At 30.2% G+C, this 12,693-nt stretch overlaps 1 protein-coding gene across 1 annotated transcript in view; it reads right to left on the bottom strand.

Moving 5' to 3' along the window:
• LOC132739198 (uncharacterized) overlaps positions 1-12,693 on the bottom strand; it is a 49,280-nt gene that overhangs the window by 23,019 nt on the left and 13,568 nt on the right. Inside the window, exons 2-7 of the mRNA XM_060726866.1 lie at positions 8,313-8,521; positions 5,422-7,253; positions 5,013-5,211; positions 3,938-4,018; positions 1,884-1,973; positions 844-1,013 (exon numbers count right to left, since the gene is read on the bottom strand). Coding sequence (XP_060582849.1) covers positions 844-1,013; positions 1,884-1,973; positions 3,938-4,018; positions 5,013-5,211; positions 5,422-7,253; positions 8,313-8,465 — 2,525 coding nt within the window. The 5' untranslated portion in view covers positions 8,466-8,521. The remainder of the gene's footprint in view (positions 1-843; positions 1,014-1,883; positions 1,974-3,937; positions 4,019-5,012; positions 5,212-5,421; positions 7,254-8,312; positions 8,522-12,693) is intronic.

Genomic DNA, 12,693 nt, shown 5'->3' with positions numbered 1-12,693 from the left:
GAGTCATGCATATTAGAAAAACATCCGTTAATGCACGTTATCTTCTCTGTAAATGTATACATGCGAGCCGTTTTATGCAAGAATAAGACTTAGTGTTAATTTTACTTTATTATTTATATTGGGTGTATAGACAGACATAGTTGCATCAACGATATGTAGCTATATAATATTAAGTTATTATACTTGGGGACTAAAGAAAATTTATTACACATGTATATAAATACTTCAAGAAGCAAACACAGAAATTTGATACAAATTGAGTTTTGATATTTGTGTGATATTTTTCATTGCGAAAACAACTTCATTCGTTCGAGTTTATTTTATGAATTAAAACTCTTTATCTGCTTAATATAGATAAATTGTCATCAAAATTGTTCATTTAACAAGTATTATTACGCTGTAAGAAAGTTTCCTCAACATAGCTTTTCAACAATGACCTAACATTTATTTAAATACATTAAACTTACTAACAAAAAGGAAATTATTTTGAATTATAACAGTTAGCGATAACTTATTCATATGTCGTTTCAATATAAACTATGATAACTATTAAAGGCATATGAAGTAATTGATTTTGACAAAAGTTTTTCTACAATAATGGTTAGTCACAAGAAAAAAATGAATTGAGAAAGACTAAATTCTGCCATGTACATGTTTGCTTGTATCTACAGTCTCCTTGCGCACATTTTTTCCACATTGATTTCATATGTATTTACCATTGTTCAGGTCATTGTATAATAATTATTATTAACTCAGTAGTATTCACAATATTTCATATATTTTATTTTTATATTTTCCTTTAGCAATTTCTTATTCTATTTATCTTTTTTCGATTTGTTGAACCCTTGAGCTACACCTTTTGCTAGAATTGGACCACCTTCATGTAATAACAAAGCAGGCCATACAACATATTCGACGTGTGTCCCGCCAAATGTGTACGGTTTGTATAAATCTGAGTTGAAGTTTGTACCCTTTTCAACTAAAGGCGCAAATGCAACAGGGGGATCATTTACCTATTAGAAAATAAATTATATTAAATGTGTAAATAATATAATAAATATATTACGTATGATCAAAAACATACAAAAAGGGGCTTCTATTGATACAAGCGTGAAGGGGTTGCCAATTTTAATTTTTCTGCAATTTTAATTTTAAAAATGCTAAAAACGAATGCGTTATACATAAAAACAGTTATTATATTGATAAAATTTTTTAAAAGTTTAAAAACTTTTTTTGAAAAAAGGGGAAAAAAAATTCTATTTATTTTTAAACCCAAGTAATTTTTAAATATTAAATTCACAACGTTAAAAAAAGGGGTAAGTCATTTTGGGTAAAAATGACATACCAAACCCTAAAACCAGCATAAAATTTAAGGGCACTCAAATGTGAATTTTCCTTTTTTTCAAGAGGGTTTTGTCACTGTTTGTCCGCCGTTGTCTGAAAGGGGTAAAACAAATATCTTTTAAAAAAAAAAAGTATTTTTTAAGCTTGGGGACTGATAACAAAAAAGTTAAAAATAAAATAAGGGCCCCCGTCTTGGAATTTAATTTTTTTACAGCATTTAAAAACGTGTTAAAAATTTTATTTCATTTTTAAAATTTGTATTGGCCCCAAAAAAAAAATACAAGAACTGTTTACGCAAAATTTACGAATTCCCCCAAAACCGGCAAGATAGACGGTGCAATTTTGATATGTCTCCCTTCGGGGGCATAAAAATAAAGAGATCTATATGCAATTAACCTTTATAATTGTATATCAATAACAGGAACGAATTTTCACGTAGAATACGGGTATTGCTGAGGATAATGATATTATTAAGTACAAAAAATAATAAGCACAATAAAAACGTGTTCTAGCAGTTACGTGGTTTAAAAATAATTTACCTTGCGTAGGTTTTCAAGTTCTGAAGACGCCGCTGCTTTTCTTGTGTCCATGAAATGTTTATGCACACTGTTTGATACATCCGTATTTTCCTATGAATATAAAATAAATTAATTATAAAGTATATAAAGCTATATTATTTCTTCCTGCACCTAACAAAATTTTGTTTGAACTTACATACATAATTATTCCAAATGTATGTTTGTAAGTTTGGATATAGAAATTAATTCCATGTTCAATTTCAAAAATGTATTTTTTTTAAAGTATACAACGTTTCGACACAAAAGTCTTCATCAGGTATTCTTGTATACAGGAAATTACATCAACGTCATATGACGTCAAGGACAATATCGTCAAATGAAATACATAATTTTGCGTAGAAATGTAATATGCAGGATCATAATAAAGATGCAGTGAAAAGGCAATGTAAAATTAGAACACCAGCATAAATTACATTGACGTGAAACTAGTTTTAAGCCATAAGATAAAAAAAAATCATAAAGAATGTTAAAAAAGTTATTTCAATGGAGACTTATATTCTACAGAACTAATGAGGCATTTTTATATTCATGTCATCAGAAATAATTGTACCTAGCTCTTACATCTATGAAGTTTATTTTATAAATATTTGCCAATTATTCTCTATTTTATCAATTAGCATGAATAAATAATCTATGAGGGAATGTCCTTCAGAAAAAAAGTTCAGATATATTGGTAATAGTGTCAGGAAAGTGTTTAATATCAAATTTGTGACTGTTCATTATTTGGCTTCATTTTTGCCGAATTGATCAACATTATAAGATAAATGACACCTGAAGATAAATATGAAAACTCACATGTTATAGGAAATTCTTAGATATATAAGTACTAGAAAAATTGTTAGATTCAACAAAATTACTACACTGCCAATCAAGGATTTGGCATTTAAATGAGTATGAACTATGCTGCCTTGTAAATTTCTAGGTCTCTTATAAGCGATAATTGGTTTGTAATCGTATTATTTATATACACTTTCATGTGGATAAACTTTTAAAAGGCTTAAAAATGTTTGTATGTAAGAAATATGTATTCTTTCCTTTGAGCGAACACTACACTATCATTTTAAACAGTTAAGAACTTGCATAAAATTGCAATATAATATTTTGTTTCTGACCATTTTATCCTGTTTACGCACAGTTTTCACGTGTATAAGATATTAGAAACAACCTATAATACAACTTTTGTGAGAATCAGATATATGTTGGATACAACATAATTATGGCGTTTTTAAATGTAATAAAAATAGTTAACCAGATAAAAGGGAGAGAAATAAAGAACCTCTAAAGAAAGCCCAACAAGACAAAATTGAAAATGTTGCAGGTTCGGTTTGATTGAGCCTGTTTATGGACGGTAATAGAAAAGTACAAGTTACCATCCCCTAGCACCGGCTTAAGTATAATTCAAATTTAATCATGGTAATTTTAGGTCGTTTATACGGAGGTTATCGAGGGAAACTTTAGAAGTTACACTTCGTGCCATTCCATGAAAAAACGGCATTGTCCCCCAATACGGAAAAGCGGTGTCCAAACGTGGAAAAAGGCTTAAATGTATAATCAACATTTAATCATGGTAATGGTGACAATTTGAGTTTAGAAACATCTGCAGATGCGTTCATACGGAGGTTATCGTGGAATCTTAAATGTTACACTTTCGTGCCATTCCATGAAAAGCGGCGTATTAGTCCCCAAGTAAAAGAATGCGTGTGTCCTAAACGATAAAACAATGTGCGGAACTAAATAAAATGAAATTTTGAAAGTGGATCTGAGGTTATGATGCCTTTATACCCTTTCAACATTTAATTTGACTCAAATAATTGTTTTATTATATGGCATAGATTGTTTGAAATGCTTTTCGGAATTCGTCTTTTTTATGATAATTATGCTGTAGTTATTATTTACATAAATAAGTATACAGTTGTCTTTTAAGAATATGTTTATATTAGTAATAAAAAGCAAAATAAAAAATACTCTCAAATAAAACTAGCAACTACGAATATCTGACATATAAGAATGCATACATGTTCGTGTTTGTCTGCAAATTGTAATGTCCGTTCATCCAGCTTGTGTTGGGCCGTATTCCGACAGAAGTCCATAGTTGCCTTGAAAAATAAATGTGAGTTTAGTTCGATCCTTTCCTTTTTTTACAGTATCTTTTATAAATTAAACTTAAATTAGTACATGCGTTTTGATCGATATAAAATATATTAAGTTGTAAAACATATCGGTTATCGATGTAATACCGGATGCAACAAAGCAAATAAATATTGACATCTTTACAAAGAATTGTTATTTGGTTATTGTTTTAACATTTCAATTACATTTTTATTCCCTTAAAAGTTAAACTTAAAAGTTTTGAAAAAGGGTGAATTAAGCTAATAAACACAGCCATAAATAGTTTTTTGAGCTTTTTATATATCTTTGAAGTTACTCAATACACTTTAAGTAAAATCTTATGTATGCTATATTGTGAAAAGGATCAATTGTAAACACTATATTTAAATACAGTATAAAATGTTCAGTCAGATAAAAATAGTCGTAGTGTATTAAACATATCAATTAGAACAACAGACACTGTTTTTGTTTTATTTGTCGCATTTTATTAAGACAGATTATTAGATACAGCATAATCTTACAACAAAAATGTCAATTGTTTAAAGGCACATTCTTCCTTAGAAATTCATATCTTTTTAATTATGTAGTGATATCAAATATATGTTATTGATGTTATGATAATGGATTAAGAGCATGTTGTATTTGAAATGCCTCAAAACGTTACGCGGAATGCGCATATATCGTAAAGGTAGCAAGATGTAAACAAAGTAGTATTTCAACTTCCATACAAAAGACTTAAATTATATCGATTGCCAACAGAGCTAAATGAGCAAAAGACAGTTCATGTATATGGCAAATAAGTATTATTTTGGAAACTTAGCAAGAAACCAAATATAAAAAAACTGAGAAATAAAAATGATAGCATTTCTGAGGCGTAATGGGCCTTAAGGCATTTTAAAATACATTGAATACTTATTCCCTTATTATATCTTAACAGTTGCCACATATTTAAAGAGAAAAAATAACAACATTGGTACATACCTGTAAGATGTGCAAAAGAGATTCAATCACAGCCTCATCAGTTGAAAAACATTTCTCCAGAATTTCATAAGCATCTGTCCATTGATTATCATACAGCTCTGCACATTTTTCAGCAAGTTTTGTAGGACGATTCCTGTCGCTTAGGGCAGTAATGTTTGGATTGTTATCTGTCAAACGGTCCCCCATGGCCTTACTCAGTCTAAGGAATAGAACTTATTTTAATTTTTAAGTGAATCAAAATGGTGATATAAAGTTTTGATATAAAGCCAAGAGACATGTAAATATTGCTTAATTTGCTATTTAATCTAAATAGCGATTCCTGTTTAAAAAGACAGTTCATGTATATGGCAAACAGAAATGCCTTGTTTATTTGAAAAGATCATAGCAATCTTTGGAAAAAAAGATTTACCTCGTCTTTGTGTCATCAAGTTCAGCTTGTGTATCATGTAGTTTTGACAATGTATGTTGTAGTTGTTTCTTCAGTTCTCTGATCTCATTTGTCACTGCAGCGTCTATTTTGTGTTCTCTTCCAGAAACGTTTTCTGACGAGCCCTGTTCAAGATTTTTCTTAAGACTGTCAACTTGAGCGTCTTGCTGCTCAACTTTTCTCTCAAGATCAAGAACCAATTTCTCCTTTGAACTGATAATGTTTTCGAGATTTTTCTGAGTTTTGTTGTGGTGTTCTAACCTTTGTTGAAGCTCGGTAGCAAGGGCATCTATTTTGGCATCTTTTGCCTTGACTTCCTCCCCTAAAGTTTTTACGCTTGCTTCCATTTTATTCCTCCCCTCATTTATTTTGACTAACATTTGGTCTTTCTTAGCTATTTCTGTTTCATAGAAATTTGAATCTTTGTTTGGAAGATCTTTGTTAAGATTGGACTTAAATATTTGCATTTTATTTTCCATTTTTCTTTCCAATTCTATTTCCTTCTTTTTAACCATTTTGGTGTACTTGTCCAATTCGTCATATAACATAGAAATGCAGTTGTCTTTATCTCTTATTTCTAAATTAAGTGATTTTTCGGTATCTTTCAGATCAGATATCTTTCGTTTTAGTTCAATGATTGTTTGGTTCAATTCTGATATTATCTTATCTTTCTCCATTGTAAGTTTTTCTTGCCGCTCATTTACAATGACGTATTTCTTATTCATATTTTCAATCTGTGTTTCGAGATCATTTTTTATTTGATCATACTTTGCGGAATCTCTTTGCAATTCTGCATTTTTCGTTTGCATTAAACGGACTTGTTTGTTGGAATCCTTCAATTTTCGCAACATTTGAACACGTTCTACTTCATGTTCACGAAGTTTGACTTCTCTTCTCCCTATTTCATTTTTTAAATATTCATTATTTTTCTTCAATTGACACAGTTCATGTTCGATGTGGTACGATTCCTCCTTTGATTCAGTTAGCCTTCGTTCAGAGTTAAGGATTTCTTGTTCATTAAGAGTATGTTTTGCATCTACATTTATTAGCCGATCTTTCAACTGGGATAAATGGGCATCCTTTTCTTGCAGTTCTCTTCTTAGTTTATAAATATTCTGATAATATTCTGCTTCCTTTTTTTTAAAATGAGCCTTAATTCCTGTAATTTCTTCATGGACATGTTCTTGGTGTGTTATTTCGTTATCTTCGTTGTTAATATTTCTTTGAAGCAGCTTTAATTTATTTCTTATAGAATAAGCAACCTCTTCTAAACATGATGTTTTACCAATATATTTATATTTTGTAAAACACTTTTCGACATGCATTGGCTGTGCTTCTAGATACGTCTTCTGTGGTGATAAAAATGCATCTAATTGCATATCGACATCATACAATGTTTTAAGTGCTTCTTCCATATTCATTGACATGTGTTTGTGAAGGAGTCTACATTTACAAATTTGCATATCATCGTGTTCATGTTTCAATTTCAACTCTTTTACTTTATCTTGAAATGTTCGTAATCTAGTCTCTAACTCTGTGTTGCGAGACTTAAGGCGCATTTGCTCTTTTGTAAGCAATTGAATTTCCTTGTCTTTTACATTGGCAAGTTTTTTGATGTCTGATTCAGGAACAGTGTTCTTTATTCCAAGGTCTTTAGCCTTATCCTTTAGCGTTTTCTCATACGTTATTTTTTGCCTGACTGCGGGTATTTTTATCTTCACATTTTCCAAATCTTTTGAAACATGTCGCATCTGTAACTTGTTAGTATTTAATTCGCTTTTTGCTTCGTAGACTGTTTTATCAATGCCTCTGCCCTGGTGATTTAGATATGTATTTACTTAAGCATGGACATTCAGAACATAATAATATGTGTCGCTACTAATGCCATTACATTGACACGCGTTAGGTGCTTAAAATTAAACTAACTATTGTATATGTGATAATATAATATTACTACACCTTACTTCATATGTAATGTTAATTTCCCATTGGCCGACATGAGTTATTCATACTGTTATAACAAGTGTATCACGTTGCTAAAAGTATTGTTACATAGGTTACAGTACTTTTTATCAGTGAAAATCTGGTAAGGTGGTTTAGTTTTGTAAGAAATAAAAAGGGCACCATTCTGTCCTCGGACTATGTGCATAAGTCAAATATACAAGAAGACGATTAAAGCACGATACTAAGGATTATTTAACGAAGTAAATCAGTGAAACATGAAAGGTTTATAACACTATTCAGATATAGGATATCGTAATTGCACATTCTCAACTCATATTCTGGAGGTGGTCATATATCACAGATCATAAAAGTATAACGGGTTTGTGTCTTATTTTCTAAATGAAAATCTTTATTACTGGCAGATATCATGACTTAAATTTCCTTCATACCTAAAAAGAGTAAAAGACAAACAACTGTTTCATATATACTTACGACTTGTAAGGTAATGCTTTTTAAATTATTCAATTTTGTTACTGTTTGACTGACAATGTTGTTGTAATTTCAGATCATTAAATAATGTGTTCGGGGTCATGATAAATAACACATAGTGTTCTGAGTAACAGTATAAATGTCAACCCCTTAAAACACTGTTACCCCGGCTAATATGGTGTGTAATAGTATTTTCCCCGGGTTGATATGTTTACTTTTACCCACAAAACTGTGTGTTACTTAATATATACTACATATATCTTTTAGAGCAGTATAAGCTGTTTTACAATATAAAACATATTTCTTTAACTGATGTGGTTTTTAAAATGTATGGCAAGTAAAAATAATAAAGATAACTTCGGGGAAAAGTACACTTAAAAGTTTGGAAAGTTCATCAATATGAGCTGAACACAAGTCATAAAAATGAAAACAAATCTTACCAGACGTTCTTGTCTCTGCATTATACTTCTTATTTCCATTGCCATGTCTTTTAAACGATGATAATACGGATTCCTATACTTTTCAATGTATTCCACAAGATTAGCTACAACTGACACATCGATCATTATGCAGCCCATTTCTATATCTTCCATGTTTTCTTTCTTCTTTGAGGCCCAAAATTAGTTAATAATGACAAGTTTCATAGCGTCTGAAATGGAGATATAAAAGATTATTTGATAGAAATGCACCGACGGAAGGGTTTGTCCCTGCAAATCTCTATGATCAACAGTGAATGAAGAGTAAAACCACGATAACCAAATGCTTAATAATCATCCTCGAATTTATATGCCGATAACGGTGATATCGATGTAAATTTTAAACGGAGAGACAGTTGGTGATCTTATTAAGAATAGGAGGGTTGGACCACTGATACATTACTGTCTGTAGCATTAATTGTATGTAAACAGCATGCGTCATTTCAAAAACATTTTTAGTTGATAGTTTCTGACTAATTTAAAATTAGGTTTCTACTAACTCTGTATGTTTCTTATTGAATGTTTATTAATCCGTTAATTCAATAGCGGGATCTAACGTCGTGAGAACATTTTATACCGGTGATGGTTTTAGTCAGGATTGGTATGTAATCCAACGTAATTAATAAAACTAACTAACACAACTTTACACAAACTGCTAATAATAACAGCTCCTTCCATAGGCCAAAATAAAAAGCATTCCATAAGAGACGACGCCGCTCACCGGCGTCGCCAACAATATGAAAAGTTTTCTTTTCAAAAGAAACAAAATTTCGTTGTTTTCTTTAATATAATCTTTAAAAAAATCTTATTTCTTTAGATTGGTCATCAAATGTATTAAATTTCCGTGTACATTTATTGGTATCATTTGATTTTATCTATCTGCCAGTATTGAATGCATATCTGCAACAGCACAGTTGGTAAGGTCGTTGACTTATATGAGTTAAATCTTTGAATCGAGTCCTTCTATTGATATGTTTTATCTTTTCATTTTTGGCTGTATATTTTAATAGAAATCGTCAAATTTAATGTGTTTTAAATAAGTACACACCGATGCAGAGCAACTCAAGAACACCGTTTTGTCTCGTTTCGTATTGTTTTATACGAATTTTAATTGTATTGAATTTAAACCGGTTGAATTTATGATATTTATTTCTAATAATGTTATTGTTATTTAAAAAGGATAGATTTACAAAATGGAGTGCAGAACATATAATACATGTAACAACACAATAAAAAAATCATAGCTTCAATGATGTTGAAAATATAGATAAGTATAAACTTTGCGGTATCAATCTACGGCGTGTAGAAATAACAAAAACATAGTTTACCCTTAACTCTCTCTCTCTCTCTCTCTCTCTCTCTCTCTCTCTCTCTCTCTCTCTCTCTCTCTCTCCCTCTCTCTCTCTCTCTCTCTCTCTCTCTCTCTCTCTCTCTCTCTCTCTCTCTCTCTCTCTCTCTCTCTCTTCTCTCTCTATCTTTTTAAGAGACAACATTAAATTAAAACTTTCCCCAATTAATGAGATAGAGCAATAAAGTGCAATATATAACGATATATATAAAAAAAGTGTTACACGTCATATGACGTCATTAAACAAAATGATTTTAGGAATATTATTATTACACTCAATGAAGTTCAACAGGTTTTATTACAGGGACTAGAGAAATATACTTTATATCTGCATAGGCATGGTCCGGAATACGCCGAAACGGGATGGAATGCTCAATTCTAGTCACTATTTAGTTTCAAAAAAATTTGCAGTCAGTCTAAACGTTAATAAAAGGCTATATATCAAAAAAAATTGGTGCAGTAATAACAAATCATAGAGACAATTGGTGAACCCATTAGGCCAGAAGGTGTCCCCAACCATTGAAAAAAAAACCCGTTTAAAATAAAAAAAACAAAAAAAAAAAAAAAAAAAAAAAAAAAAAAAAAATCACCCCAGGTGTATTTTAATAAAAAACCCGTAAATTTTTAATGTTTTTTTCGGGAAATTTTAACACACCTTAAACCAAAAAGGGAAAAAACTCAAAAACCCCACCGTTTTTTTTCTCGTTTGGGTATTTTTTTTATAGGGAAATTTTTAATTTGTATTAAATTTTAAAAAAAACCCGGTTTGGGGAATTTTTGATAAAATTTTTTTTTAAAAAATTTTTTTTGTTTTTTAAAAAAGGTTTAGATTTACAAAATGGAAGGGGCCAGATCATTTTAAATACATGAAAAACAAAACAAAAAAGGGGAATTTTCAAAAGGTTTTAAATTTTGTTTTTGAAAATTTATAGAAAAGGGTATAAAATTTTTGCGGTACCCAATTTCCCCGGCCCTTTGTAAAAAATAACAAAAACATAGTTTCCCCCTTAAAAAATTCCTTTTCTCTCTTTTCTCCCCTTCTTTTTTTCTCTCTCTTTTCTCTCTCTTCCCTTTTCTTTTCCCCCTTTCTCTCTTTTTCTCTCCCCCTCTTCTTCTTTTCTCTCTTTCTCTCTCTCTTTTTTCTCTCTCTCTCTTTCTCTCTTTTCTATCTTTTAAAAAAGAAAAAAACTTTTAAAATTTAAAACCCTTTCCCCCCCAATTAATGAAAATAAAAAGCAAAAAAAGTCCCCAATATAAAAAACCCAATAATTTTAAAAAAAAAGTTTTTAAAACTTTTTCTTTTAATGCTTTCATTAAACAAAATGTTTTGGGAATATTATTATTTACATTTCAATAAAAAGTTAAAAACGGGTTTATTTTACAGGGATAGGGGGGAAAATTTATACTTTAAAATTCTGCATAAGGCATGCCCCCGGAAATTTTAAACCCGGGGAACGGGATGAATTTCCCATTATTTTCCCACTTTTTAGCCCAAAATTTGAAAATTTCCGGGTCAAAATTTTTAATAAAAAGCTATATATAAAATTTTGGCCCCCCCCCTTAAAAAAAAACTTTCCATTTAAGACTTTTTGAAAAATTACCCCGGGGGAAAGCTTTTCCCCAACCCATTAAAAACCGTTTTTACCAAAAAAAAATTTGGGCTTTTTTGGGTTTTACTTTAATCTTATTTTTTTTTTGGTTTCGGTGGGGAATTTTGGGTTTTGGGACACAAAATCTCAAAAAAAACTCGCCCCCCAACTATTTTTTTTTGCGTAAAAAACCCCAGACCCAAAACCTTTTACCAGTGTAAAAAAACCCGCCTTTTAAAAATCGTTTAAAAAAAATTTAAAAAAAGTAACAACTTCCCAGCTGGGGCCCCTTTTTTATTTAATTTATATGTTTTTTTTTTTCTATAGTAAGTTTTACTTTTAAAAAATTGGCCCCAACAAAAAAATTTTGTGGGTTTCCCTGTTGGTTTTCATGAAATTTGAATTCTTTTTTTAAGGTGCCGTTAATATTTTTTTGATTTAAGAAAATGTTCTTTTAAATCTATAGAACTTTTTTCGGAAAAAACCAAAACCAAATAAAAAAAAAATTAAAAAAGTATTCAAAATTAAATTGCTTTTGGGGTATATTTTAACAATAAATAGTTTTTTTTTTGAAAAATAACCCATGAAAGGGGTGAATTTAAGTAATTTTTACTTGAATATTTTTGCATTTGCCCATTTTATCCAGGCCTTTCATTTTTAAAAAGACCCTAATGATGCATTCGATTTGAAAAAAAACGCTTATTTTACAAGGGGGGGAAAATTTGATTTCTTTTTAAAAGCGTTTTAAAAAAGGGTACGGGGGATAATTCTTTTTTAAAAAAATCTTAGAAGGTGTAGGGTGTTTTAAAATTATTAAAGACTGATGAAGCGTGAATTTCCCCGAAAACTCCTGTAATATTCTCTTTCCCCCTTTTACTAATTTTTCTAAAACGTGATTAAAAAGTTATGTCACTAGAAAAAGGAATTTCTGCCATCCCTTTAGCGGAATACTAAAACGTTGGTAATATTATTTGTTGTTTTGCTGGCGCTAAAAAAGCCCCCATTTTTTTAAAAACCAGGGGCCTTTAAGCACTTTCCGGGGTTTTGAGTTTAAAAAGTTTTTTGAGTTTTTCCTCAGAAATTTAAATTGAAAAAAAAAAAACAGGGTGTTTAAGAAAAATATATCTTATTTAAAATAATTTATGCTCCTTTCCTTTTTATTATTGAAAAGGGGGTAAATGCCCAAGAAAAAGACAGTGCCCGGTTGTTTTTGATTCATTCACTGGAATTTTAAATAACTGACTTTTTAAAAAAACTTAAAATTTTTTATTGACTTTTTTAATTTTAGCCTATACCTACTTATCGAGTTTGAAACAATTGTAATGAAAAAATTGGGGGATGCATCCCCCAGAATTAAATGATTATTAAATCCTTATGTAGTAAAATTTTGTTGTTTAAAACTGGATAA

Source organism: Ruditapes philippinarum, unplaced genomic scaffold (genome assembly GCF_026571515.1).
Source record: "Ruditapes philippinarum isolate M1 unplaced genomic scaffold, ASM2657151v2 ctg753_1_1_1_1, whole genome shotgun sequence".
NCBI lineage: Eukaryota > Metazoa > Mollusca > Bivalvia > Venerida > Veneridae > Ruditapes > Ruditapes philippinarum.
The sequence above is the reverse complement of the archived record's forward strand: the minus strand, read 5'-3'. Positions and strand labels throughout refer to the sequence as shown.